The sequence below is a fragment of the Lepidochelys kempii genome, chromosome 9 (genome assembly GCF_965140265.1).
Source record: "Lepidochelys kempii isolate rLepKem1 chromosome 9, rLepKem1.hap2, whole genome shotgun sequence".
Lineage (NCBI taxonomy): Eukaryota > Metazoa > Chordata > Testudines > Cheloniidae > Lepidochelys > Lepidochelys kempii.
Window position 1 is genome coordinate 56,450,209 of NC_133264.1, and position 26,970 is coordinate 56,477,178.

The 26,970-nt window shown below is 48.7% G+C and overlaps 1 protein-coding gene across 1 annotated transcript in view; it reads right to left on the minus strand.

The window, feature by feature from the left end:
- Window positions 1–2,296: 2,296 nt before the first annotated feature.
- ERFE (erythroferrone) overlaps window positions 2,297–26,970 on the minus strand; it is a 30,652-nt gene continuing 5,978 nt past the window's right edge. The window contains exons 2-8 of the mRNA XM_073360515.1: window positions 16,817–16,939; window positions 15,526–15,628; window positions 12,963–13,186; window positions 10,494–10,602; window positions 8,181–8,271; window positions 4,646–4,721; window positions 2,297–2,676 (exon numbers count right to left, since the gene is read on the minus strand). Coding sequence (XP_073216616.1) covers window positions 2,578–2,676; window positions 4,646–4,721; window positions 8,181–8,271; window positions 10,494–10,602; window positions 12,963–13,186; window positions 15,526–15,628; window positions 16,817–16,939 — 825 coding nt within the window. The 3' untranslated portion in view covers window positions 2,297–2,577. The remainder of the gene's footprint in view (window positions 2,677–4,645; window positions 4,722–8,180; window positions 8,272–10,493; window positions 10,603–12,962; window positions 13,187–15,525; window positions 15,629–16,816; window positions 16,940–26,970) is intronic.

Below are 26,970 nucleotides of genomic sequence, written 5' to 3' on the forward strand. Positions count from 1 at the left end.
TGCCAGCTGGGAGTGTGACTGCCATCAGACAGGAGTGGATGGGGCATCTCTTAGCACAACTCAAGCCAGTTGCAGAAGTATATTCCATATTACAATATCATCCAATAAATATTTCCATAAAATGCTTTATACCATACATTTATCTATACTGCAGGGAGAGAAAAAACCATACAGGGCTCTTTAACCTGGAAAGTAGGAGTTTCGCAATAGCTGTAGCTTGGAGACAAATTGCAATCTGCTTTTGGAGGATCAAGGCTAATCTTAGCTTTATTGTAGTCAAAGATGGGAGGCCTGCTGACGTTCCCAGAGTAGGGTGGCCTAGGTGAGCAACTTACTGAGAGACCACCCAAGACAGTTTAGCTGTCTTCGTCTACACTTTTTATTTAATGTTTCAACACTTGCTTTAGTGTTCTGCTGTGAAGAATAGCAACCCATTATGATGACATCCTGAACAGAAGTCCATTTTGAACATTCTGCTGCTGTGCAGTGTTACCTCTCAGAGGGCATGCTGAGTTTTCTCTTCCATCACTAAATAGCAATAGGCTGGTTTTATTTTAAGGACACAAGTAGATTTAAGCAATTAAGGGACTGTTCTGGTTCTTCAGCTGTTTGTCATGCTTGCTAGCAGATTGGCTCTGCAAGTTGCACCATGTCCCCTACTCCCACAGACTTCCCAGGGGACTGCTCACCTTGCAGGTTCAATGCCTAAGAGTAAACACCTGCTTTTGGATGCCTCTTCATCACAAGAAGAGCGGTATTTTTCCCTTGTGTTAACTAATGTAGTAAAATCCTAATGAAGACAAGGCAGTTAACTTGTGTGAAATAGTAAACTTTGGGAGTGTCCCTCTGATCTTACCTTGACCTGCTATGAGAAACCCTGACGTTTGCCTTGGTCTGCTGATTTGTGTGAAAGCTACAACATGGTCTGTGTTCACTAGGATTTTACCACGTAGTAAGAACACAACTTGTTTTCCTAGCAAAGAGAAGGCCTTTCAGGCTTGAATTCTTTGCGACTTCAGTGGGAGTTCAGCTACAGTAAAGACTGTAGGAATTTGGTGTGTAAGTTGCTACATACCATAAAAAGCTCAACTGGCTGCACCTAATTTTTGAACTTGGGGCTTATGTCCTACTTCGTATGTTACCAGGGCCCCAAATGACAGACTTGTAAAGCTTTTCTAAGACAACTGTTAGGGTATGGCTACACTGCAATGAAACACCCGCAGCACTGAGACTCAGAGCCCTTGTCACTTGACTTGGGCTGTGGGGCTAAAAATTGCTGCATAGATGTTGAGGCTCAGCCTGAACCTCAGTGTCTTCACTGCAATTTTAACCCCACAGCCTTAGACCTGGGCCAGCTGCAGCCATGCTGCTGGTCTTCTTTTGCAGTAGAGAGGTACTTATAGTTTTCTAACCAATGAATTATAAGAGCTGGTTTGTAGAGAGCACTAGTATTTTATGTAAAGGACAGCTTATGTAGCTTTTTTCTGAAAGATTTTGTGAAAGTGCTGCCCACAGCAAATGCTCTAGTCCGAGTTAACTTTGTTTCCTGAAACAGTTTGCTGTGAAAGCAGTTCCTCCAGCAGGACTGGAAAAGCTTTCTTGGTAGCAAAAATAAAATTCAGAGAGAGTTGAGCCCCTTGTCCTGCTATCATGAAGGTGGAGCTGAGTGCACTTCTAGGATATCTCACTGAAGTTTCGGCAGGAGCTCAGGAATTAAGTACATGGTACTAAGAAATGAGACTGCATCTTTTTCTTTCTCTGCCTTTGTTATTAATTTAGGGCCCATTCCTTCAGCCCTTATTTATCCATGTAGTCCCACTGGGTTAATCGGAGTTAGACTGCCTATCGGGACCAAAGCCAGGCGTAATGGTGCGTATCTCCACCACCCATTGACTGGGCTCTCTGCCATGGGCAGAGAATGGGGTGGTGGTGTGAGTACGCTGTTCTTAGGAAGTGGAAAATCACTGGATAGCAATTCACGTTCTAACTAGTCTGCTGCCTTATCAGGACACTGCTCTGCATTGAAAATTAACTTCCAAGTACCAGCGCCTGCTGCTAGCAAACCTTAACTGATAAGCTATAAGAATACATAATCTGGCTTTGGCCTGCTCAAAAACTGAACAGAAAAAAACTGCCAAAGAGCTAGTCTATGGCTGAAGGCTTCTTCAAATCACCTTTTCCCAAGCATTCATGCTTGACGGGGTGGGGACGGGTTCCTTTATAAAAGTTGATCTGGCTTTAGAAGTCAGCCATGTTATAATTTGTCCATGTAAAATAAGCTTCAAAATCTGGCCATAGATTAAATTAAATTAAAGGGGGATGGATTTAGTGAGTCCTCCCTTTTTCATGCTTCCAATTTTCTTCCTGGCTCTCCATCATCTTTGGATGCTTGAGATCTTGTGCAAAGTACAGTGTCTGGTGGCTGGGTTTTGTAGCACAAGCAGAATCTATAGAGACTGCTGCTCCTGACCTCACTATGCTTTGCTCCCTGTGCTTGGGTGGGAGGGAATTAAGGTGGTTCTTGCCGAAGAGACCAATTCAGCTTATAGCGTGTAGGGGTAGGTGGTTTGAGACCATTCACACCCCTAAAAGAACAGCACTGAAATCCGAGCCACTTCGAACAGTAAGGGATGATCCAGTGGCATTGTCTACAAAAACTGAGGCATACTGGCCAGCCTGAAAGGGAGAAATGAGAGTGACAGTGAAAATAGTCCCAGCTTGCTACAATCAGCACACAGAAGAGTGTGTCATGTAAATACAGCAGATCTATAGAACAATAATTATGTAGGTTGTGATACACTGCTTAAAGTTGTCACGTTTTACACTTAAAGCAGAACATGTCCCTTGTTCCAGCTCCTCTGGGTATGGTCACGCTGCGCCACTAACTCCAGGGTGACCCAGACTGGTGCCCTCAGTGTTTCCAAGTTCATGCTTGAGTGTTCACATACTATTATAAACCTGGGTTTACAAGTGCTGGACTCATAGCTATGCTAACAGCCATACTGCAAATGCAGACCTTCTGACTTGGGTCTGGGGCATGACCTGTATCTATAGTACAAAATTACAGGACTGAGACAGGACTTGGGCTGACCCACCCTCTAGCAAGGTCATAGAACCTGGGTCAGATTGTGTGTGGGCTTGGGCTCAAACCTGTGTCAGAGCCTGGACTAAGTGTGCAGTGTTTATACCCTATATAGCATACTAGCTGCATCAAGGGCATTGTAAAAAGCCTGGAAGAGGAAGAAGAATTCCCCCACCACAGACAGAGTAGGCCCTGCCCTAGAGAATGCCATGGCTGAGTGGGCAGGGCTGCTAAGCTCATCCTGCACAGCGCTGCAGCCAGGACAGGCTGCTACAAGCCAATAGCACATGCTGGTTTGGTTCAGGGCTCAACCAATCTCCAAAATCGGATGGTTCTGAATTATCCACCAGAATGTTACCAAGTGGGAAATGCCAAAGTTAAGGTTATAATGAGGACTCTGCTGTTTTGCATCTCCTGTGTATTTTGTACACTCTCCAGCCCCACTGGAGCATGCACTGAAGCCTGCTGTCAAACAGACGAGTAGCCCCACTGAAATGTTGAAACTTACTTTTGCTGTTTTGCTAAACTATCCGCTCTTCAAAACCAGACCCTTTGGGCTGAGACCAAACATCTGAATGTGACCGATCTGTATCACTATCAGGAAACACTAAAACAGTGCAGTGCAAAAGCTCTACCCTTTAGTAATGGGTGTCTGTCAATGGTGGGAGTTGGTCTATCAGTGCTATGGTGCATTATCCCTTTAGGTGCCTTAGGCAGCTGGCTTCCCCATTGTCTTGCACCTCATGTAGGCATTTACCCAATCAAAATAGTAGCATTTTACATGCACTTTATACAGGTGGTAATGACTACACAAACTGCCAGGCAGCGGGGAATCAGGCCTATGGTATATAGTACCAGAATAGTTGGCTGGTTCTATGGATATAAGCCACTAACTGTAGGCAAGGACACCCTAAAGACCAAACTCTGCAGTACTGTGGCAGGTCACTGCAGGGACTCAGGTCTACATCCTCAAAGATATTTAGGTGCTTTATCCTGTTTAAATCAGATACCTTTGAGGTTCTGGGTCTCAGCCCCCAGAGAGATGGAAGGCTGATCATGCCAATATTATTGAGGCTGGTTTTGAAAAATGATGCAGAGTCAGACTGAGGAATGAGCTTCCTGCCCAGCCACAGAGGAAAGCCAGCACAGCTGGCAGAAGCATGTGACTGTCATCTTCACAGGTTGGTTCCAGTAGCACCCACAACACAGGGCGCTTTCTGTAGAAAAGGACATGGCCACCTGCATTGAAGAGCTTGTAAACCACAGTGGCTTTCTGCTGCACTTGGGAATGGATGTGCTCAATTAGGGCATGTCTGCAACGCAGTCGGAGGTGTGATTACAGATGGGGTAGGTATACTCCTGCTCACTTTGAGCTAGCTAGCATGCTGAAAATAGCATGGACTTCAGCATGGGCTGTACAAAGCTGCCTGGCCCTCCATGGGTAAAGTTACTGTGAAAAGTTAGCTGCCCAGTTATGCTGCATTCTCATGTCAATAGCATACTGCACAAGGTGGGTCTGCCCATAGGAACACCCCTTTGCCTCATTAGTTTGCCCATGTTTACCTGTAAGTACAGGACTCCACTGACTGAGATGGTGAAAAGTTCACTGCTGTCCAAACCAGCCACCGTCTCCAGAGAACTGAAGACAAGAAACAGCAATATCAGCACTGAGGTGACCTGCGCGATCCATGTACCACCAGAATTCACCTACTAGCCAGTTATCTAGAGTAATAGAGAGTGATTGCCTCCCGCATCCTCAGTTCCAGACATTAAAGAGATGGGGAGGACTGCACAATGACCTGGCAAACTTGTCTCCTCTCTGCAAAGTTGCTCATCACCCTCTGTGTCATTATTTACATTTCATTCTAAATTTTGTTTTAAAAACCAAATCAAGTGTAGTACTCAAGAACAGACTTGGGCGCTTGACAGCCTCTTGCCACAGAGTAGGTGCAGCATGGTCAGAGGCTCAGTAGGCCTTCTCATGCCCCCATGCTGATATATTTATCTCAGCTCTGTTCTGGAGGGTTCATCCCATCCATCAATTTATTATGTGAACTAAGGGGCTAGCTAGCACACCTATAGGGATAGAGTGCTTTTCCCAACTAGGACATTGGCTCACAGAAGGTCATAGAGTTATGGCCGTAAGGGACCAGCAGATTACCCCCTCTGATCTCTATATTACTGGTCCCCTCCACCCCTCCCTGCCCCCAGCATCCACAGACTCAAACCAACAACGGACATTAGAAAAAAGTATTACAGCCCACAGGAGACTTGAGATATGCCATAGGAATAGACTAGGCAGGCCCAAGGTGCACCAGCACCCGCGGCCCCTGCAATGGCAGGGAAATGATTGTGAGATAGCTCCAGATAATCATGGACAGTGACCTGCCACACGCTGCAGAGGAAGGTGAAAAAGCCTCAATTCACTGCTAATCTGACCTGGTGGAAAATTCCTTCCTGACCCCATGTATGGCCATCTTACCCACCCTGGTTGTGGCTGGAAGCCATTACAATCTGATGGCAATGGGATCACTCATATGAAATGAGTCATAGAATCATAGAATATCAGGGTTGGAAGGGACCCCAGAAGGTCATCTAGTCCAACCCCCTGCTCGAAGCAGGACCAATTCCCAGTCATATGAGTTGGGTTGATTTAGTTGAGGTTGGTCCTGCTTTGAGCAGGGGGTTGGACTAGATGACCTCCTGAGGTCCCTTCCAACCCTAATCTATGATTTCTTAGTGGCCAGCACAAGCCAGCCATTAAAGTTAGCATTCATGCTGACAGTGTCAGCAGGGGGCCAGTGATGGAAGGGGCATGGCACCTGACCTACCTTTCTGACTGAGAGGGTGTCCCTCCAGAACACTGTAAATATTCTATTTTCTAACTAACAAAGTTACATATAATTAAAATCCCATTTTAGTAGGAGTTATGCAGGCAAAGACACTTGGGATACATATGTAATAACATGGGGAGCTATATATATATATATATATATATATATATATATATATATAGAATGCAGGAGGTTTTTCCAACCTAATGGGATTTGGGCATTCAAATCCCCTAGGGAGCTTTGAAAATCTTAGCCCACATGCACACTACTAGCCCAGCTAGATGCATGGGTTCTGTATGTATATGCCTCCGATGGTAATGACAGATGCACAAGCCTCTTCTGGCACAATCCTTGCTAAAATTGGCCTCCTTTACAGTGCACCTTGTGGAGGTGAGATTTGGGGCGGTGCACTTTTTCTGGAAAACAACCCAGAGTTCTAGCTGAGCCCAGCATATTGAATTTAATTTGGTCCCATGCATGGACCAGCTCTGTGATCAGCTGACATTAGCCAGGAGGGGTTGACAACATTCCCAAATAACTAAATTGCACAACTCTGCAGGACTATGGTTTTCCTTGGTTTGTGGCACTGTTTTGTGAGCAGTACCAGACACAGAGTGCGTGCACTGTGGAAATATTTTTGCTCTTTGTCACAAAGCTATAGTGATGATACTTCATCTCTCCCATGTTGACTACCAGACAGATAGGGCCCACTATAAACTATGCATCCAGGAACCAAAGTCAGATGTGGTCGAAGTTGCACATTGGTAAGATGCATGTAAGTAAGAGTGAATCTAAAGCCCGGTCTACACTAGGAACTTAGGTCAGTATAACTAAGGCTGTGTCTACACTGCCACTTTCAGCGCTAAAACGTTTGTTGTTCAGGGGTGTGAAAAAACACCTCTGAGCAACAAAAGTTTTAGCGCTGAAAAGCACCAGTATAGACAGCGCTTTATCACCGGGAGCTGTGCTCCCAGCAATAAAGCTATCACCGCTCGTTCAGGGTGGTTTTGTTTTTATCATTGTGAGAGCGCTCCTCCGGCAATAAAGTGCTGTAACATGGGCAGTGCAGACATACATTAAGTCACTTGGGAGTGTGAAAAAATCCCCTGAGCAGTCCAGTTCAACTAATCTAACTCCTGGTGTATACAGTGCTAGGTCAATGAGAGAATTCTCCTGTTGACATAGCTACTGCCTCGCAGGGAGGTGGAGTACAGTTAATTCAGATTAACCTTCCTAACAGTCCCCATGCAGACAAGCCCAAAGACTCCGCTATTAATTTGGCCCATAGAGCATGGTTGTGGTTAGAGCTGGCTGAAACTGGCATTTCCATTCCACAGATAATTCTGATTTTTTTTTTTAAAAAAACCATTCATTCCGAAATAGAACAAAATGCTGAAATTTCAAAATGTCCTGTGGAATGAAAATTTCAAAAACAATTTCCATTCATAACTATTGAAACATTTCATTTTGAGAATGTTAATTCACTTTGCTTTGACATTTATATATTAAAATATTAAATATATGTAAATGAACATATGATATCCGTTAAAAATCAAAACAAAATGAATCAAACTCATAATAAACCCCATTTTGACACTCTCAAAATGAACCGAGAAAATTGAAGAGTCGTTTCAACTTTTTTGCTTCAAGCATGTCATTGAAATTGACATTTCTGTGAAGCATGTGGATTTTGATGAAACTGTACTTTTTTGGTGGGAAACTGTTCCACTGACATTTTTTTGACAAGTAATAGCTGTGATGATACTGTTAGATCCAGTTACAAGCCCCAGTCCAGAACAGTGCTTGGTGCAGTTCAGGACTGGGGCGCATAAAGGACACACAAAGGTGACAAGCCAGTTGCTAGTTTTAAGTTAGATCAGCCTTAAGGCTGCTCTAGTTTAAACCCAGCTGTCAATGGCCCCCAGAGGCTGTTCAGGCTGCTAGGAATCACCAGAGTGCAGGGATACCCCAGACAGGATCTCTCTCTCTCCCAGCCAGATCCCCTACTCTGAGAGATAGGAAAGGGGATAGTGTGGAAGCAGCTACAGAGGCTCCAGGCTAAACTGGGATTTCCCCTACATAGGGAATCCTCCACCAGCTCCCAACAGCCACAGTGGTGCCATGATCTGTGTGCCCTATGCACTGTAGGCCCCTCCTTTTTGTGCACTCACTTTCTGGACTAAGATAGAGAAAAACTTCTTTTAAATGTAAAAACTGTCTGGCTGTGCTAGCAGGGAGGGCATGCCTCTACCAGGCACACTCACATGTTGTGTTGACACAGAGACTGGACGCAGATCAGTACCCGCAGGCGATCTCTCGCACGCTGTTGCCCTTTCTTCTGTTGTTCTCCATGAACTATAAACACAGAAGAGCTAATGAGACAGGGACGAGATGTTCTCCCCTTCTGAACAGAACTGGCAGCCTTAGGCCTCAGCCCCCAAGGGAAGCCCGACTTGCCCACACAGCTGGCCAGCCAGAATGCTCTGGTCGAATAGCTGGTTTAGGGCCCCAGCTGGTGTAATTTAGTGTAGCTGTATGGTTGTCAGTGGAAGTACACCAAGTCACACCCGCTCTATGTTGACTCCAATGGAACTATGCTGATTTACACCAGCAGAGGATCTGGCACAGTAACTTCAATGGAGGTACACTTACTTATGCCAGCTAGGTTTCTGTCCCAGAGAGTCCTGGAGGATGACTAGGTTGGAGTATAAGAATATTGCTCAAGCATGCAGGGGTGTAATCAGGAAGGCCAAAGCACAATTGGAGTTGCAGCAAGGTATGTGGAGTAACAAGAAGGGTTTCTACAGGTATGATAGCAACAAGAAGGTCAGGGAAAGTATGGGATTCTTACTGAATGGGGGAGGCAATGCAGTGACAGATGATGTGGAAAAAGCTGAAGTACTCAATGCTTTTTTTGCCTTGGTCTTCACAGACAAGGTCAGCCCCCAGACTGCTGCACTGGGCAACACAGTATGGGGAGGAGGTGAGCAGCCCTCAGTGGTGAAAGAACAGGGTAAGGACTATTTAGAAAAGCTGGACATACGCAAGTCCATGGGGCTGGATGCAATGCATCCGAGGGTGCTGAGGGAGTTGGCTGCTGTGACTGAACAGCCATTGGCCATTATCTTTGAAAACTCATGGCGGTCAGGGGAGGTCCCAGATGACTGGAAAAAGGCTAACGTAGTGCCCATCTTTAAAAACGGGAAGAAGGAGCATCCAGGGAACTACTGGCCAGTCAGCCTCACCTCAGTCCCTGGAAAAATCATGGAGCAGGTCCTCAAGGAAACCATTTTGAAGCACTTGGAGGAGAGGAAGGTGATCAGGAACAGTCAACATGGATTCACCAAGGGCAAGTCATGCCTGACCAACCTGATCGCCTTCTATGATGAGATAACTGGCTCTGTGGACATGGGGAAAGCGGTGGACGAGATATATCTTGACTTTAGCAAAGCTTTTGATACGGTCTCCCACAGTATTCTTGCCAGCAAGTTAAAAAAGTATTGTTTGGATGAATAGATGGGTAGTGATCAATGGCTCTGTGTGTAGTTGGCAGCCGATACCAAGTGGAGTGCCCCAGGGGTTGGTCCTGGGGCCAGTTTTGTTCAACATCTTCATTAATTATCTGGATGATGGGATAGATTGCACCCTCAGCAAGTTCACAGATGACACTAAGCTGGGAGAGGTAGATAAGCTGGAGGGTAGGGACAGGTCCAGAGTGACCTAGACAAATTGGAGGATTAGGCCAAAAGAATGAAATTCAACAAGGACAAGTGCAGAGTCCTGCACTTAGGACAGAAGAATCCCAGACACTACTACAGGTTGGGGACCGACTGGCTAAGTGGCAGTGCTGCAGAAAAGGACCTAAGGATTACAGTGGACGAGAAACTGGATATGAGTCAACAGTGTGCCCTTGTTGCCAAGAAGGCTAACGGCATATTGGGCTGCATTAGTAGGAGTATTGCCAGCAGATAGAGGGAAGTGATTATTCTCCTCTATTGGGCACTGGTGAGGCCACATCTGGAGTATTGCGTCCAGTTTTGTAGCCCCCACTACAGAAAGGATGTGAACAAATTGGAGAGAGTCCAGTGGAGGGCAACAAAAATTATTAGGGGACTGGAACACATGCCTTATGAGGTGAGTCTGAGGACACTGGGCTTATTTAGTCTTCAGAAGAGAAGAGTGAGGGGGGATTTGATAGCCTTCAACTACCTGAAGGGGGTTCCAAAGAGGATGGAGCTAGGCTGTTCTCAGTGGTGGCAGATGACAGAACAAGGAGCAATGGTCTCAAGTTGCAGTGGGGGAGGTCTAGGTGGATATTAGGAAAAACTATTTCACTAGGAGGATGGTGAAGCACTGGAATGCATTACCTAGGGAAGTGGTGGAATCTCCTTCCAACGAGGTTTTTAAGGCCTGGCATGACAAAACCCTGGCTGGGATGATTTAGTTGGGGTTGGTCCTGCTTTGAGCAGGGGGTTGGACTGGATGACCTCCTGAGGTCTCTTCCAACCTTAATCTTCTATGATTCTATGATTCAACAGCATCGCCATGCTGTGGTGCCAGGCAGCAGGAAAGCTTACCGATGTGCAAGGTGGCAGTGAAGGTGTAGTACCCTGCGACAGGTGCTGTGTATTGGCCGCTGGTCAGGTTCAGCCCCAGGCCTCGATGGAACACCCCCTCTTTCTGAGGCTAGTAATAAAGAGAAAGGCAAGACTGTGCACACTGCAAGACGCCATCCCAATTCTGCATATTGCACTAGGAGATGGGCGCTAAGCTAGCAGTGTCCTCTCAGGAAACAGACATAGGCTGTGTCTGTAGTGCAAGCAGAGGGTGATCACAGCACACAGAATATAACTGTATCTACATTAGGCCTCTTACTGCCACAGTTATGCCATAAATTTTTTAAGTACAGACCAGGGCTAACAACATATTTGACAAATTTGTCTTGTTTTCTAGTTGTTCACAGATTATCTGACATCTGACCATGTTTGTTTTCAAATGTGTTTGTTACTCAGAATTATTCATCAGCTAATACCTGCAAGCAAACTTTGATCAGTAGGTTAAAAAGGGAGGATGGCTGGTGAAGGACTTTAGAAGGCTCAGAGTTAGGGTTGCCAGCTGTCCAGTTTTTGACCGGAAAGTCTGGTTGAAAGGGGACCTGTACGGTGTCCGGTCACAGGTACTGACGACACCAAAAGTCCAGTTACCACAGGTGGGAGGGGGCCAAGGGAGGAGGCACTGGGTCATCAACCCACGCCAGTCCTTACTCAACTGGGGCCGTCTCCCATCTGCATCTCATGGGCGGACAGGCAGGCTCCAGTCCAGAGTAGAGAGGGTCCAGCTGCGGGGGGAGGCACGGGGGGAAGGGATCAAGGAAGGGGAATTGGGGACAGTAGTGAGTGATGGTGGGGGCCTCAGGGAAAGAGGCGGAGCAGGGGCGGGGGAAGAGGTGGAGGGTAGAGGTTCCGGCTTTTCTGCTGTAGTGTCCGGTTTTCAGAAATTAGAAAGTTGGCAACCCTACTCAGAGTCCAATTCCTAGCTCTGCCACAGACTTCTTATGTGGCTGTGGGCAAGCTGCATAATCTCTCTTTGCCTCTTTTCCTCACCTGGAAGATGGGGATAATAGGACTCCTTTAGTCTTGTCTGTATACGTTGTAAAGCACAACCTATACAGACAGGGCAGAGAATTCTTCAGGGCAGGGAATTCTGCGTTGTGGTGACACTATGTGGAGAACTCGTGGGAAAAAACCACATAATTCTTAACTGTGAGTGTAGTATATGGCATCATTATAAGTCAGAGTTTTTAAGGTTGTTCTGGGTGTCTTAACTGCATTAACAGGTCTTAATATACAGTAGAACATCAGAGTTACGAACACCAGAATTATGAATTGACCGGTCAACCACACAGCTCATTTGGAACCGGACGTACACAATCAGGCAGCAGGAAAGACCAAAATAAAAGCAAATACAGTACAGGGCTGTGTTAAATGTAAACTACTGAAAAAAAAAAGAGAAAGATCTGACAAGATTAAAAAAATGATTTGACAAGGTAAGGAAACTGTTTCTGTGCTTGTTTCATTTAAATTAAGATGGTTAAAAGCAGCATTTTTCTTCTGCATAGTAAAGTTTCAAAGCTGTATCAAGTCAATGTTCAGTTGTAAACTTTTGAAAGAACCATCATGTTTTGTTCAGAGTTACGAACAACCTCCATTCCCGAGGTGTTCATAACTCTGAGGTTCTACTGTATCTAGATTTCATGTATGTTTAACCTTAACTCTGAATTTCCTGGTCTGTAATGCTTATTTTGGGGCTAAAAATAAAATCCCTGTAAAATTTTGTATCCTAAATTACTGATGTGTACTCAGCCTTATCTCCATTGGTACATAAAAGTTTGTCTAGGGATTTTAATTGGCCTGCAATTGGCTAGGAGGCTAAAAGGAAGTAACCCCCCTTCCCCCACCCCTGGCACACACACCTATAGTATGGCACAAATGGCAAGGAGCATTTGGGAGGTTAGGACCTGATCTAATGCTCACTGAAGTCAATGGGAATCTCCCCATAGACTTCCATGGGGGTTGGATTGAAGTTATATTCATCTTCCTCAAAGAGATCAGATGCTGGGAATATAGCTGTGAGAATAATGGATTTTTTTTAATTCACTAGCAATTCTGAAAAATTGGGGAAAAAAAGAAGACGCAATTTCAAGCTGAACCAAAAATAAAATGTTTCAGCAAATTAAAAAGTAGAAAAAAATTTGTTTCAGGTCAAACAAAATATTTCATTAGGCAAAATTGAAATGTTTCATTTTGATTCCAACTATTTTAAAACATTTTTATTGGGTTTTTTAAATAAAATTAAAGAAATTTTTGAAAAAAAAGGTGTTTTGAGCCAAAAATTTGAAACGTTTCATTTAGAAAAATGTCAATTTTTGTACTTCGTTTTTTCACCAAAACAATTTGGTGAAACCAACATAAATTCGGGAAACATGTCAGTGTGACTGAATCTGCATTTTTGCCAGTCCAGAATGACAAACTCCCTCCCCCACTCACTATGTAATAGATCCGAAGCTCTTGCAGGGATCTCCGTTCAATGGAAATGTTTCTCCGTATCCGGCAGTGGAAGGCTGCCTCCACTCGATGCTGTGGCTTACTCCTTGCCAACGGACCAGCAACCAGTGCCAAGATGTCATCTTCTCCTCTCTCCTCCTCTTCCTCACCTTCCTGGCAACCTTCACAGGCCTTCAGGCTCATCCTCTCCCGCTCCTTTACCACCTCTGAGAGAATGCCCCCCCCAGAGAATCAGTTTTAGGAGTCACCAATTTACAAAGGGTTCTGAAAAATGACTGCTCCCATTGGAACCAATGGTAAAATGCCCCTTGATGTCAATGGAAGCAGGATGGACACTGGTGTGAATTCTAGTCAAAGCCCAGCAAGCTGGCACCATCCAGTGAGACTGAATCTCAGTCATCCCTGCTTCATGTGCTTGATCCAGGCAAATGTTCTGTCCTGGTCATTTTAGGCAGCAGTGAGGTTTGTTGGCGAATGCTCCCATTTGTTTTCATTGCAGTCATGAAGCCAGGAAAGGAATATTAGTTCTCTGGGGTTCCCAATTATTGTTGCTGAGTTTGATTCTTAAGTGTTGAGCCAAAAAACTAATGGGAAGTCCTTTGAGGTGTTGGAGATAAACAGGGAATGAGTTTGTGACATACACAAATCTCACCACACAAGCACACACCTACCACTGCAATCAGTGGGAGACTCTCCAAAGACTGCATCGGGGGTTGGATTGGGGCTTAAGTCACTTCCCTAACATCCACACACACACAGAGACAAATACGTACCTCATCACCAAGACGTGTGTTAGCAATTATTATTTGTGACATTAGACAAAGTCCACATTTGAAATGTGTAGTTAGTCATGTCCTGATGTGTGAGTGAAAAGCTGAAAGTGTAAAGCTGCTCCTGGGGCTGGAGTTTGAGTCTGGCTGAGCACCAGTGTAAGAGGGAGTGAGACACCACCCCAGACATACACCCCTGCTCCGGTTACCTGGTTTTTGTATCTGGGCAGGCAAGCTAAGCAGCACTGCATGCCAACTTACTGCCCCTGCACCCACCAAGGTGTCGACTCCCCACATGCACTAGACAGCAACCACTAAGGGCTTGTCTACACCGGCACTGTACAGAACTGCAACTTCCTCGCTCAGGGGTGTGAAAAGCCAGGCTGCCAGTGTAGACAGTGCACCAGTACTGGGAGTTGCACTCCCAGCGCTGGTAGCTACGCCTCTCATGGAGGTGGGTTTTTTTAGAGTGCTGGGAGAGCTGGGAGAGCTCTCTCCCAGCGCTTTGCCGTGACTACACAAGCCACGTTAAAAGTTCTGCCGCGGCAGGACTTTAGCATTGCCAGTGTAGACTAGCCCTTATTCTCCTTAACCTCAACCCCAAGGGAGGGGAGATCAGATTCACAGGGTGACCTTGCCCCCCCCGGTAGGACATGAGCTCTTGTCCCTTCAGTGTCACGCTCCCTGCAGCATGAGCAGGGCCGGATTAAACTTTTGTGGGCCTGGTGCCAAACATATTTGTGGGCCCCCATTGAGGCAGTGGAGCATGGCGTGGGGAGGTCAGTCTCCAGACTGAGGGACTAGCCAGGGGCATGGCATGGCAGGGGCGACCCCGCTCCACCCAGCCCAGTGTGAGGGCACTATTTACAAACCGGTAGTTGCCAGACGCGAAGTGGCCCTGTGATGCCAGCATGCCCCTTCCCCTTGGGGAGCGGGCCCATGCCACACCAGAGAGCCCCCTGCCCAACACCACCCCTACTCCCTATGACCAGAGCCCCCCCGGATCCACTATGCCCAATGCCCCCCAGACCTCCCCCAGAAATTCACAGTGCCCTGCACAACACCACCCCTGCCCAGCACTCCCCTGCCCACAGCCCCACCACAACTGCCAAGCACCCCCCACAGAACCCCCACTCCCTATTGCCCCAACACACACATCTTCCCCACCCCCTCACAGCCCAGCACATCTTCCCACCCCCAGCCCCCTGCCAACTCCCCAGTGGCTGCACTCGTCAGTGAGCTGAGCCAGCAGCACAGCCAGGGTTGGTCCTGGGGCCGGGAATTGCTCTGTCCATTCAGGAGTGGTGCGATCAGCCAGGCCAAGGCCTCCCTCAAGATGCACTTGCCTGGAGGGGCCCAGCCAAGCCCCCCTACCTCTCTACCCCCTCCCCAGGCTGAGACTGGCCAGGATTCTACACCAGTCCCAGGTGGCTCAGCCCCAAGGAGACAGGCAGGGCCACACAGGCTTGGAGCCAGAGGTGCACTGGGGTCCTGCCAGGGGGCAGAGAGGAGCAGGGGGTTGGGGCCAGGGGGTGTAGAGGAGTTTTCAGCCAGCGGGCAGGCAGGCTGAGAGGAGCAAGTGGTGGGCAGGGGGAGAAATGGGGTCTCGGGCCGCAGTGCAAGCAGAGCAGGCCAGGGCCCCTTCTGAGCGTGGGCCCAGTTCCATGGAGCCACTGGCACCATTGTATACCTGGCACCGAGCCTGGGGCACCAACCTCCCCAGGCCAGCTGAAGTGCCTGTGGAGATGCACTCAGCACTGGCTTTCATACTGTACCTTTCAACAGCAGCCGGAAGTCCTTCAGCAATTCTTCTGGTGTCACCAGGGATCCGGGAGGCCCCTGAGGGCCTGGGGGACCTGGTGGGCCTGGCAGGCCAAACTGGAACCCCAGACAGAGCACAGAGCTGGTCAGTTCAATGTGTCTTTAAATTAGGGCACAGCTAGCCAGTGTAGATCCAGTAAGAATGGCTCCATCCCACAGTGCCAGCCTCTAGTCACCCACATCCTGGCACCCTTCCCCTTCCCACTGTCCGAAAGGGCACCTGCCTCTTCTGAACTCTGTGCTGGAATCTCAGCAGGATTAGCCGTCTCTGCTGGGTTGGTCACTGTTTTCAGCCCCACCCTCTGGGTCTGTTCTGGGCTCAGGAGTAGGGCTGTTACACCAGGGATGCCATGGGCCCAGACTAGGCTCTCTGGAGTGGGGGCACAGTAGGCTCAGGCCAGGGCTCTCGATGTGGGGGTGGGGTGCAGTGTGCCCAAGCTGAGCATCTCTGTGAAGGGAGGGACGCAGTGGGCCCAGGCTGAGTAGTTCTGTGAGGGGAGGGGCACAGTGGGCCCAGGCTGAGGATCTCTGTGAGGGGTGGGACGCAGTGGGCCCAGGCTGAGTAGTTCTGTGAGGGGAGGGACACAGTGGGCCCAAGCTGAGCATCTCTGTGTGGGGAGGGGGCGCAGTGGGCCCAGGCTGAATAGTTCTGTGAGGGGAGGGGCACAGTGGGACCAGGCTGAGTAGTTCTGTGAGGGGAGGGGCACAGTGTGCCCAGCCTGAGGAGCTCTGTGGGGGGAGAAGCACAATGGGCCCAGGCTGAGTAGTTCTGTGAGGGGAGGGGCACAGTGGGCCCAAGCTGAGCATCTCTGTGAGGGGAGAGGCGCAGTGGGCCCAGGCTGAGTAGTTCTGTGAGGGTAGGGGCACAGTGGGCCCAAGCTGAGCATCTCTGTGCGGGGAGGGGGCGCAGTGGGCCCAGGCTGAGTAGTTCTGTGAGGGAAGGGGCACAGTGGGCCCAGCCTGAGGAGCTCTGTGAGGGGAGAAGCGCAATGGGCCCAGGCTGAGCATCTCTGTGAGGGGAGGGGCGCAGTGGGCCCAGGCTGAGTAGTTCTGTGAGGGGAGGAGCGCAATGGGCCCAAGCTGAGGAGCTCTATGGCGGGTGGGGCGCAGTGGGCCTGTGCCAGGGATGTCTTGTGGGGTGGATGCAGCAGCCCTGGGATCTCTGTGTGAGATGGGGTGCAGTGAGTCTGAGCCAGGGCTTCCTGGGGTGGGTTGTGCAGACACACCGGGGATGTGAATACATACCTTGAATTTTTTTGATTTGCCTTTGCCCTGTTTCTTGCTGTTCACCCCTTTGTTTGATTGTTTCATAAAGAGCATCCAGGCATCCCGGGGGTCGATGCTGCGAGACCGCTCAGGAAGGGGTTCCTGTCAGAAGATCAAAGAATAAGAACACAGAAAGTGACAGTAACCAGCTCTGTGGGCTGCTGAGTGGCATTCAGGCACAGGTGGGTGCCATTCTTCAACGCTACTCCCATTACACAGCAGGGGCAGGAACTCACCAGCCGGAAACCAGCCTGTGCTTTGCTGGAGTGTTAATGAGTTTCTGACCACTGTGACTGCCTTATCTGCTGGTCAGGGAGCTGTGCCCTGCTCACAGCATGCAGGATATGGGGAACTGGGCTACCTGGGGTACCGCTGAAAAACTCTGGACTCAAAGAAACTCTGTAGAGGGCACTCTTCCCTCTGGGTGGGACTAACCCAGTACCCCAGCACCAGCAGCTGCAATGTTTCTGGGGCACATGTTTTGGAGGGGGTGTAAATAGAGGTCATTATACAGCCCACAGTGCTTCTTGCAGCCATGAATATTAGCCCAGCGTGGGGGTGGGTTGTGGGCATATGAGCCGGTGGTGCTGGTGTTCTGGTGCATTACGGGGGGGGAGGTATGGTGCATTAGTGGAGCGGTTTGGTGAGTTACAGCTAACACAGGTCCACTTAAAACTTCACAAGAGCACAAATCAGCGTCTTGGTGAAGTGCTAAGTCTTTCCCGCAATTTCAGTTTGTCAGCTGTTGCCCTAGACTGTTGCTGTACCTGTTTCACCTAGCGGTAGCTGCATTTTAGTGGAAGGTAAGGTAATTCTTGTATGGGTCTATCTGCGCTGTAGTCAGAGGTGTGACTGCAAGCCATGTAGCCATACCCTAGCCAGTGTGAATAACAATAGCAGTGATGTTGTCTAAGCACGGGACTCTGGTATGTCCTTATGTGGCTAGCCCATGCTGCTGCCTGTGCTACTGCAGCTTCTGTGTTACTGGCGTTGACTAGATCCAGGCTAGCTCAGGTTTATCTGCACATGCTGCAGTCACGCCTCTGACTGCACTGTAGCCATAACTAAGGTGACCAGATGTCCCAATATTTGGGTCTTTGTCTTATGTAGGCTCCTATTACCCCCACTCCCTGTCCCAATTTTTCACACTTGCTATCTGGTCACCCTAGCCATGACCCATGTGGCAAATAAGGCCAGAACCTCCCCTGGTGTAAAGTGGCACAGCTCTACTGAAGTCAGTGTCAACCCACACCAGCTCAGTGTCTGGCCCATGAAGTTTATAAAGCCCCTAGTGTAACACTACGTTAATTGTATCCAATTTGCAAATGAATTCCAATTCAACAGTCTCTCGCTGGAGTCTGGTTTTGAAGTTTTTTTGTTGTAATATCACAACTTTCATGTCTGTAATCGCATGACCAGAGAGATTGAAGTGTTCTCCGACTGGTTTATGAATGTTATAATTCTTGACATCTGATTTGTGTCCATTTATTCTTTTACGTAGAGACTGTCCAGTTTGACCAATGTACATGGCAGAGGGGCATTGCTGGCACATGATGGCATATATCACATTGGTGGATGTGCAGGTGAACATGAAACAGACATGAAAGTTGCGATATTACAACAAAAAAACTTCAAAACCAGACTCCAGCGAGAGACTGTTGAATTGGAATGCATTTGCAAATTGGATACAATTAACTTAGGCTTGAATAGAGACTGGGAGTGGCTAAGTCATTATGCAAGGTAACCTATTTCCCCTTGTTTTTTCCTACCTCCCCCCCTCCTCAGACGTTCTTGTTAAACCCTGGATTTGTGCTGTAAATGGTCCACCTCGATTATCATACACATTGTAAGGAGAGTGATCACTTTAGATAAGCTACTACCAACAGGAGTGTTGGGGACACTGGGGCATGGCCACTAGGTAACTCGAGGGGATGGAAGACCACAAGTGTTGATGAAGCCCCCTCACACTAGGCCCAGGTGTCCTTGGCCCCCCCTCCCGCCTGGAGGCACTCGCAGCAGCTCTGCGTACTAGGCCCAAGTGTCCTTGGCCCCCCCGCCTGGAGGCACACACAGCAGTTATGCTGAGGATCTGCAACAATATGCTGCAGAGTCAGACTGCCTGAAACTAAGCAAGGCCAAACAGGGCAGATATGGAAGAACAATGCTGAATAAAGCAGCTTTATGTATAGTTTAACAAATGATACAGAGAACCAGGGAACTAGCTAGGAACTGGATTGGCTAGCTATATGGATACTTGAGGCAGCTTGCTATTGGATAAGTATGCTGGGAAAAAGGATGTATAAAAGCCTGTGTGACTTCCTGCTCTGTGTACAGGATTTGAGATTCAAATCTCCCTGTACTTACTTGAAGCTTCAAATAAACTTTTCTGCTTCTCCACCCCGTTGTGATTATTGCGTGTAGCACACCGGGTAACGAACCACTCAAGCTGTTGTTCAGCCTCTCGGCACTGGGTGCTGGCAACAGCTTTTGGCGTCCCTGGGTGGGCCAGAGGCTGCAATTTAGCCTTGCCCGGACCCCTCCTGGAGGTCGAGGATTGCGGCGAGAACCGATGCCCAGCGCACACCGGTGAGTTCATCGGGGGCCTCGGAGGAGATGCAATTTGATCGAGCCCAGAGGGCACAACGGTGCAGCGCACTCATATAGTGGAGAAGCAGTTGTGGTAGACGACGGTGAAGAACTGGTCCCTTGGATAAGGTAGGAACCTTTTGAAATCCGGATTGTATGCTCTGTTGGAACCTGGGGACGCCCAGAGTTACCCTGTAAGTATGGAACAGGGACAGAGCTCAGGGGTTAGGGCACGGTGTACGCCCCTAGAGTGCATTCTAGCAAACTGGAAGGTATTTGGTGCGGATCCGATGACTAAGAGCCAATTAAAACGATTCTGTACAGTTAACTGGCCTCAATATCAACTAGAGGACCAGGAGTGGCGGCCACCAGGAGGGTCAATTAATTACAACACGATCCTTCAGTTACTCCTGTTCTGTCAGAGAACAAGGAAATGGAATGAACATATGTATGCGCATTTGTTTCTGACTTTATGTACTCGACCAGATATTTTACAGCACTGTAATCTGACTCCGACTGGTTCGGTAGCAGCTAATGTTAGTCCTCAGACCCCCACCCCCACTGTAATGGCAGAGCCGGTGTCCCCTTCAGCCCCTACACCCACACCTTGTAAGTCCCCAATGGTTGGCCTATACCCCTTAATCACCGAAACTAAAGTCACCCGGTCTGGATCGGACAGGCGTCTGGCCACGACTATGCAGGTTTATACTCATGTGCCCTTTAATCCTGTGGATTTGGCTGCTTTCAAAGCACAGGCAGAAGAGTTTTCCACCAACCCAAGCAGGTTTATATCAGTCTTTGAGGGGTGCCTCAGTAGTCACAAGCCGCACTAGGATGATTGTAACATCCTCCTGCGAACCCTATTGTCTGAGGTTGAAAGACAACAGGTTGTGTCCAAGGCAAGGGAGGAGGCGCAGAGACGGTATGACCGGGATCGTATTAATGTCCCTGACCCAGATGCACAAGTCCCCCTAGCAGACCCCAGGTGGGATCCAAATGATCATGGGGATATGACCCGCCTTACCTCCTATATGGAGTTGCTTTTGCATGGACTCTGTCACTCGGCTGTCCGACATAATAATTGGGCAAAGCCATATGAAGTAATGCAGGATTTAAAAGAAAGCCCAGGGGCCTTTCTACAGCATATTCGGGACACCATTCAACAGAATACTAATGCAGACCCCGATGATCAGGCAACTGAGTCAATTATTAAGGGAATTTTTACAAGCAGAGCAGCCCCTGATATTAAGAGAAAGTTACAAAAAAAGGAGGATTTAATGGGCATGACCATGACACAAATCTTAGAGACTGCAAACCGAGCTTATAGTCTGAGAGAGACAGAGAAGGAGAGAAAGCAAGTGAGATTGATGGTAACAGCGGTACAGGCCAGCACTAAGAGAGGTGGCCGGGGTGGAAGGGGCCGTGGACGCGACCGTCCGGGCCCTCAGGAGAGACGACTGGGTCGCAACCAGTGTGCCCTGTGTCAACAGGAGGGACACTGGAAAAATGAGTGCCCAAAGAGAAAAGAAAAGGGGGGTGCCCCTATGATGGTGATGGCGGAGCAGGAATAGGGGTGTCAGGGGAGACGGACCACCCTACCCCCGGAACCCCAAGTAAAGATGTGGGTGGGAAGCTCAGAAATAGATTTTTTAGTGGACTCTGGAGCGGCCCGAACTGCCGTAAATCAGCCTCTCCAGTTGCCAGTAGCAGATTCCCTTACTGTGGTGGGAGCCACAGGCAGGGACACCAAGTGCCCAGTGTATGCCCCAGCGGAATGCACTTTGGGAAATAGGACTATATCCCACAAGCTGGTATACCTCCCTGAGTGTCCAACACCTCTGCTGGGACAGGATCTACTTTGTCGCCTCGGTGCCACCCTGCATTTTACTGAGGATGAAATAACCCTTACCTTACCCCCTGAGAATGCATGGATCATGACCCTTGCAGTTGAGCCCTCAGCCATGCAAGCCCCAGAATGGAGCCCGTGGGAAGACCAGGTGTACCCCCTCGTGTGGGCATCAGGGATTCCAGGAAAGGCCACCCACCAGACCCCCATTACTATTCAGCTCATACCAGGGAAAGGCCCAGTGCAAATAAAACAGTATCCAATCAAGAGGGAAGCCAGAGAAGGTTTACAGGAAACTATAGATCGATTCCTAAATGTATGGTATTCTCCGGGAATGTCAGTCAGCCTGGAACACTCCCATTCTATCCTTACAGAAGCCTGATGGCCCGTATCGGCTGGTACAGGACCTAAGGGCAGTCAATGAACGGGTTAAGGCTCTGCACCCTCTTGTCCCTAACCCGTATACCTTATTGGCTTCTATAGGGGGACAGTATACCCATTTTTCAGTCCTTGATCTGAAAGATGCTTTCTTTACCATCCCAGTTGCCACCCCGTCACAGGAGATCTTCTCCTTCGAGTGGGAGGACCGAAAAAGGGTTAAAAAGCAACTTTGCTGGACAGTGTTGGCCCAGGGGTTTAAAAACTCCCCCACGCTCTTTGGCCAGGCTCTGGCCAGGGACCTAGAGGAGTGGGATAATGAGGAGGCCCTCCTTCTGCAGTATGTAGATGATTTGTTAATTGCCACTGTGGGCCAAACACCCTGCCTTAAAGCCACCGTGAGCCTCCTGAATTTTATTGGACTCTGGGGATATCGGGTAGCACGGAGTAAGGCTCAAATTGCCCTCCCAGTGGTATGGTACCTCGAATTTCACATACAGCAAGGGGAGCATCAGCTTTCAAGCGAAAGAAAGGAAGCTATATGCCAAGTTCCTACCCCAAGTAACCGTAAGCGGGTCAGGGCATTTCTGGGTATGGCAGGCTTTTGGAGGATATGGATCCCAGAGTTTGGACTGTGGGCTAAACCCCTGTACGACTGTGTAAAAGGAGCAGATCATGACCCCTTCTATTGGACCCCAGAGGCTGACAGGGCATTTAAAATCCTGAAAAGAAAATTGATGGAAGCCCCGGCTCTGGGCCTGCCGGATCTCTCTAAGCCGCTTCAGTTGTATGTACATGAACGAAGGGGATTGGCCCTAGGAGTGCTCACACAGCTGTTAGGAGCATGGATTGGATCAGGTTGCAAAGGCTTGGCCGGCATGTTTACCGGCCGTCGCAGCTACTGCCCTAGTGCTTGAGGAAGCTGAGAAGCTAACATTGGGAGGGGTTATGCAAATCTATACTCCCCATATGGTCCGAGCCTTATTGGATGCAAAGGGAGGGCTTTGGCTCACCCAGGCTCGGATTGCTCCGGTACCAGGCTAAGCTGTTAGAGAACTCTGAAGTCACCCTACAACCTTGCCCCTCCCTTAACCCAGCCACTCTCTTGCCAGAAACAGAGGAACAGAAACATGACTGTTTAGAGATCATAGATGTCCAGTACTCCAGCCGTCCGGATTTAAAGGATGTACCCCTCCCAATTGCAGATTATGAGTGGTACACTGATGGTAGCAGTACTGTAATAGATGGGCAAAGGAGGAAGGGTTATGCTGTTGTGACCCTGCATGACACTGTGGAAGCTGAAGGTTTGCCTGCTGGGACCTCTGCCCAGCTTGCCCAACTAATAGCCCTGACCCGTGCACTTGAACTGTCAAAAGGAAAGCGGGTCAACATTTTTACTGATTCAAAATATGCTTTTGGTGTGCTGCATGCTCATGCTGACCTATGGAAGCAAAGGGGAATGCTGACAGCCCAAGGCTTCCCAGTTAAGTACGGGCCCCAAATCCTCCTGCTCCTAGAAGCTGTACAACTTCCCTCGGAAGAGGCGGTGGTACACTGTAAAGCCCATCAAAGGGAGGATCAAGATGTGGCCAGAGGTAATGCCCGGGCAGATAGAGAGGCTAAGCATGCTGCCACCCTGCCATCCCCTCAGACTGAGAACGCCCATATGCATGCCCTTATCCCATCAGTAGGGGAGCTTCCACCCCTCAGTACTCTGGGGAGGAGACAGCTAACTGACAAACTCGGTCTCCGGGAAAAGGAGAGATGGCTCCATTCCCCAGAAGGGAAGGTCCTCTTACCAAAGGGCCTAATCCGGCCAGTGCTGCAGAAACTACATCAAACCACTCATGCTGGCAGGGAAGCACTTATCCAACTAATGGGAAAATACTTTATCACTTCCGGACTCCAACCCCTGTCTGCCCAGGTACAAGCGGACTGCTTAGTCTGCCAAAAGAATAACCCCCGACCGGGACATCCTGTGCCACCAGCTGCCCTAGAACCCACTCCGGGCCCTGGACAAGTGTGGCAAATAGACTTTACTGAGTTTCCCCGGACCCAAGGGTTCAAATATCTCCTTGTTATAGTGGATCGGTTCAGCGGATGGCCAGAAGCCTTCCCATGCCGTAATTGCACTGCCAGAACAGTGGCCTTCAAGTTTGTTAAGGAGATCATTCCTCGCTTTGGACTCCCCCTATGGATGGAATTTGACAATGGGACACACTTCACATCAAAAATCATTCAAAGCATCTCACATGCCTTACAGATCCCCTGGAAACTCCATACGCCCTGGAGACCGCAAGCCAGTGGGGTAGTGGAGCGTACCAATCAGACCCTTAAACGGCATCTCTCAAAAGTGTGCCAAGAAGCCTCACTGCGATGGCCTGATGCTTTGCCCCTCATCCTACTCCGTATCCGTGTTCTCCCAAAGGGTAGATTAGGGCTCAGTCCCTTTGAAATTATGTTTGGAAGGGCATAAATGAATGAATGGCACCCCGGTTCTGTCAAGGGAATGGGAGCTGGGTAATGGTTTTTTGTCACAGTATATGTGTTCCCTGTCTGCTATTCTCTTGTCTCTTCACAGGTATACCAAGGATTCCCAGCCTCTCCCCTTGGACACTCCCGTCCACTCCTTACAGCCCGGTGACTCTGTGCTTGTTCGCACCTGGAAAGACGAGCCCCTCCAGGAAAAGTGGAAAGGACCCTATACCGTCCTGCTGATCTCCCATACAGCGGCAAAGATCGAGGGACACAAGAACTGGATCCATCACTCTTGTCTGAAGGCAGTACCCGCCCCCTCGTCAGCGGAACAGTGGACCGTCCAACCTGCTGACTCCTCATCTAGTGACGATCTCGGGCTAAAGCTACTGTTTAAAAGACACAAATAGCGGGCACCTTAATACTAAAATGGACCCACCCAGGTACTGGAGACCCTGGGTTGGGAAGACTCTGGTGATAATTAATTGGGTAACATTGTTATTCTCCGTATTGGTATTTCCAAACTGTGCATATCGGGAGCATAACTCCTTTGTTTCGCTTGCGCACCATGTTGCTAATTTAACAAACCAGACTGATTGTTGGGTATGTGCTCCAACTCCACTGTCCCCCAAAACGGGAATGCCCCTTGACATGCTAGCAGAATTAGCCACCAAAGAGCAGGAAAGAACGGACTCGCCGTTCTGGAATAAGACCTCTTTACAGCAGGCCACCTATCAGGACCAGGAGTATTCAGTTGCAGTACTCACTGAGGGAGTGTTATGTTTTACCCGAAACCAATCTGATCACTATGGGCGTCCTGTGGGAAAAAGCTCCTGTGTTATTACACAGTGGGCTGATGGATATTGGATAAAGACCAACAGGGGAGGCCAGCAGTGTGGGTGTAATGGTTCCTCCCCTTTTAGGGAAACTCTTACAAATACTCTTACCACAAAAGAAAGGTTTGGAAATATAACTTGCCGTCCAGTTAATATCTCCAATGTAGCAAGCCAATGGTGGGTTTGTAGTGGTCCCTATGGCGAGTGTAATTTGAACGGCACAATTAGAAACGCCCCCACTTGTACCCAATCAAAAAAATAAGATGCCCCCTTAGGGGCATATAAATTGTTTAAAAAAGCAGCCAAAGCAGCCTTAAATATCCCAGGAATCCCCTTAAGAAACAGTCTTACTGGGCCTTACAGGGTCACTATTTTGTATGTGGCCGAAAGGCTTACAAGGTGCTGCCAGCCAACTGGACAGGTAGCTGTTATATAGCTCATGGAGTTCCTCATCTGTCCATAACTGCCACACTGCCCAAAGGAAAGATTAGAAATGCCCGAGACACCTCCGTTGAGTCACGAGAAAAGACTCTGCGGTGACTGACTACAGCATTGGAGGGCAATATGAAGAATCCCCTCACAACCGAGAAGCTTGTAGGGTGCTCTGTACTGAGAATAGCGCCACTGGTTTCAGGCCCAGCCATGGCATGCATAGGCCGCTATACTATAAGGCTGCAGATGGTACTTGAGAAGGTGGCCTTAGAGTTAGAGGACTCGGTTAGTGATTTAGGGTCAGCAGTAAAAACATTAAATAAAGAGGTACAGCAGCTCAGGACGTTTTCCCTCCAAAACAGGCTGGCTTTGGACTATCTCTTGGCATCCCAAGGAGGGGTTTGTGCCCTCGTCGGGCCCCGATGTTGTGTATATGTAAATGATAGCAGTTATGAGATCTATGAAAAGGTGGTACAGGCTGAGGCCCATGCCTGAGCCGGAGCACAGGTTGCCTATACTGCCCCAGAGAACGATTGGTTGCAAACCTTGTTTTCAGGCTGGGGTTTGTCGTCTTGGCTTGGTGGTTTATTTAGCCTATTATTGAAACTTCTCTTTCCTGTATTGCTTATATTACTGGTATTACGAACCCTCCCCCCGCCTGGAGGCACACACAGCAGTTATGCTGAGGATCTGCAACAATATGCTACAGAGTCAGACTGCCTGAAACTAAGCAAGGCCGAACAGGGCAGATATGGAAGAACAATGCTGAGTAAAGCAGCTTTATGTATAGTTTAACAAATGATACAGAGAACCAGGGAACTAGCTGGGAACTGGATTGGCTAGCTATATGGATACTTGGGGCAGCTTGCTATTGGATAAGTATGCTGGGAAAAAGGATGTATAAAAGCCTGTGTGACTTCCTGCTCTGTGTACAGGATTTGAGATTCAAATCTCCCTGTACCTACTTGAAGCTTCAAATAAACTTTTCTGCTTCTCCACCCCGTTTTGATTATTGGGTGTAGCACACTGGGTAACGAACCACTCAAGCTGTTGTTCAGCCTCTCGGCACTGGGTGCCGGCAACAGGAGAGTGGGTTGGGGGGGGGGGGAACACCTGGATTTGTGCTGAAAATGGCCCAACTTGATTATCATACACATTGTAAGGAGAGTGATCACTTTAGATAAGCTATTACCAGCAGGAGAGTGGGGTGGGGGGAGAGAAAACCTTTTGTAGTGGTAAACACCCATTTTTTCATGCTTTGTGTCTCTCCCTGGCTGTTGCAACAGCAGCTGTGATTGTGGCAGAGGCAGTGGTCTAAGGCCTGCTCTTCCCAGATATTTAGCCTAGCTGCCTCTGAAATCAATGAGTGCTGGGGGAAGGGAGAGAGGACAGCAGGCCCTCAGCAGGAGCCCCTCTGGAAGATTACCAAGCGGTGTTGGCAGATGCCAGAGGAACAGGCTCCAGCAGACCAGCTGCTATGGTCCACCTCCTGTGGTCCGCCCAGGTGTGATGTGTGTCATGGGGAAGCCTTGGCTCCACCAGTGACACAGAATACATATTGTGGCTAGGAGGGATGGTTG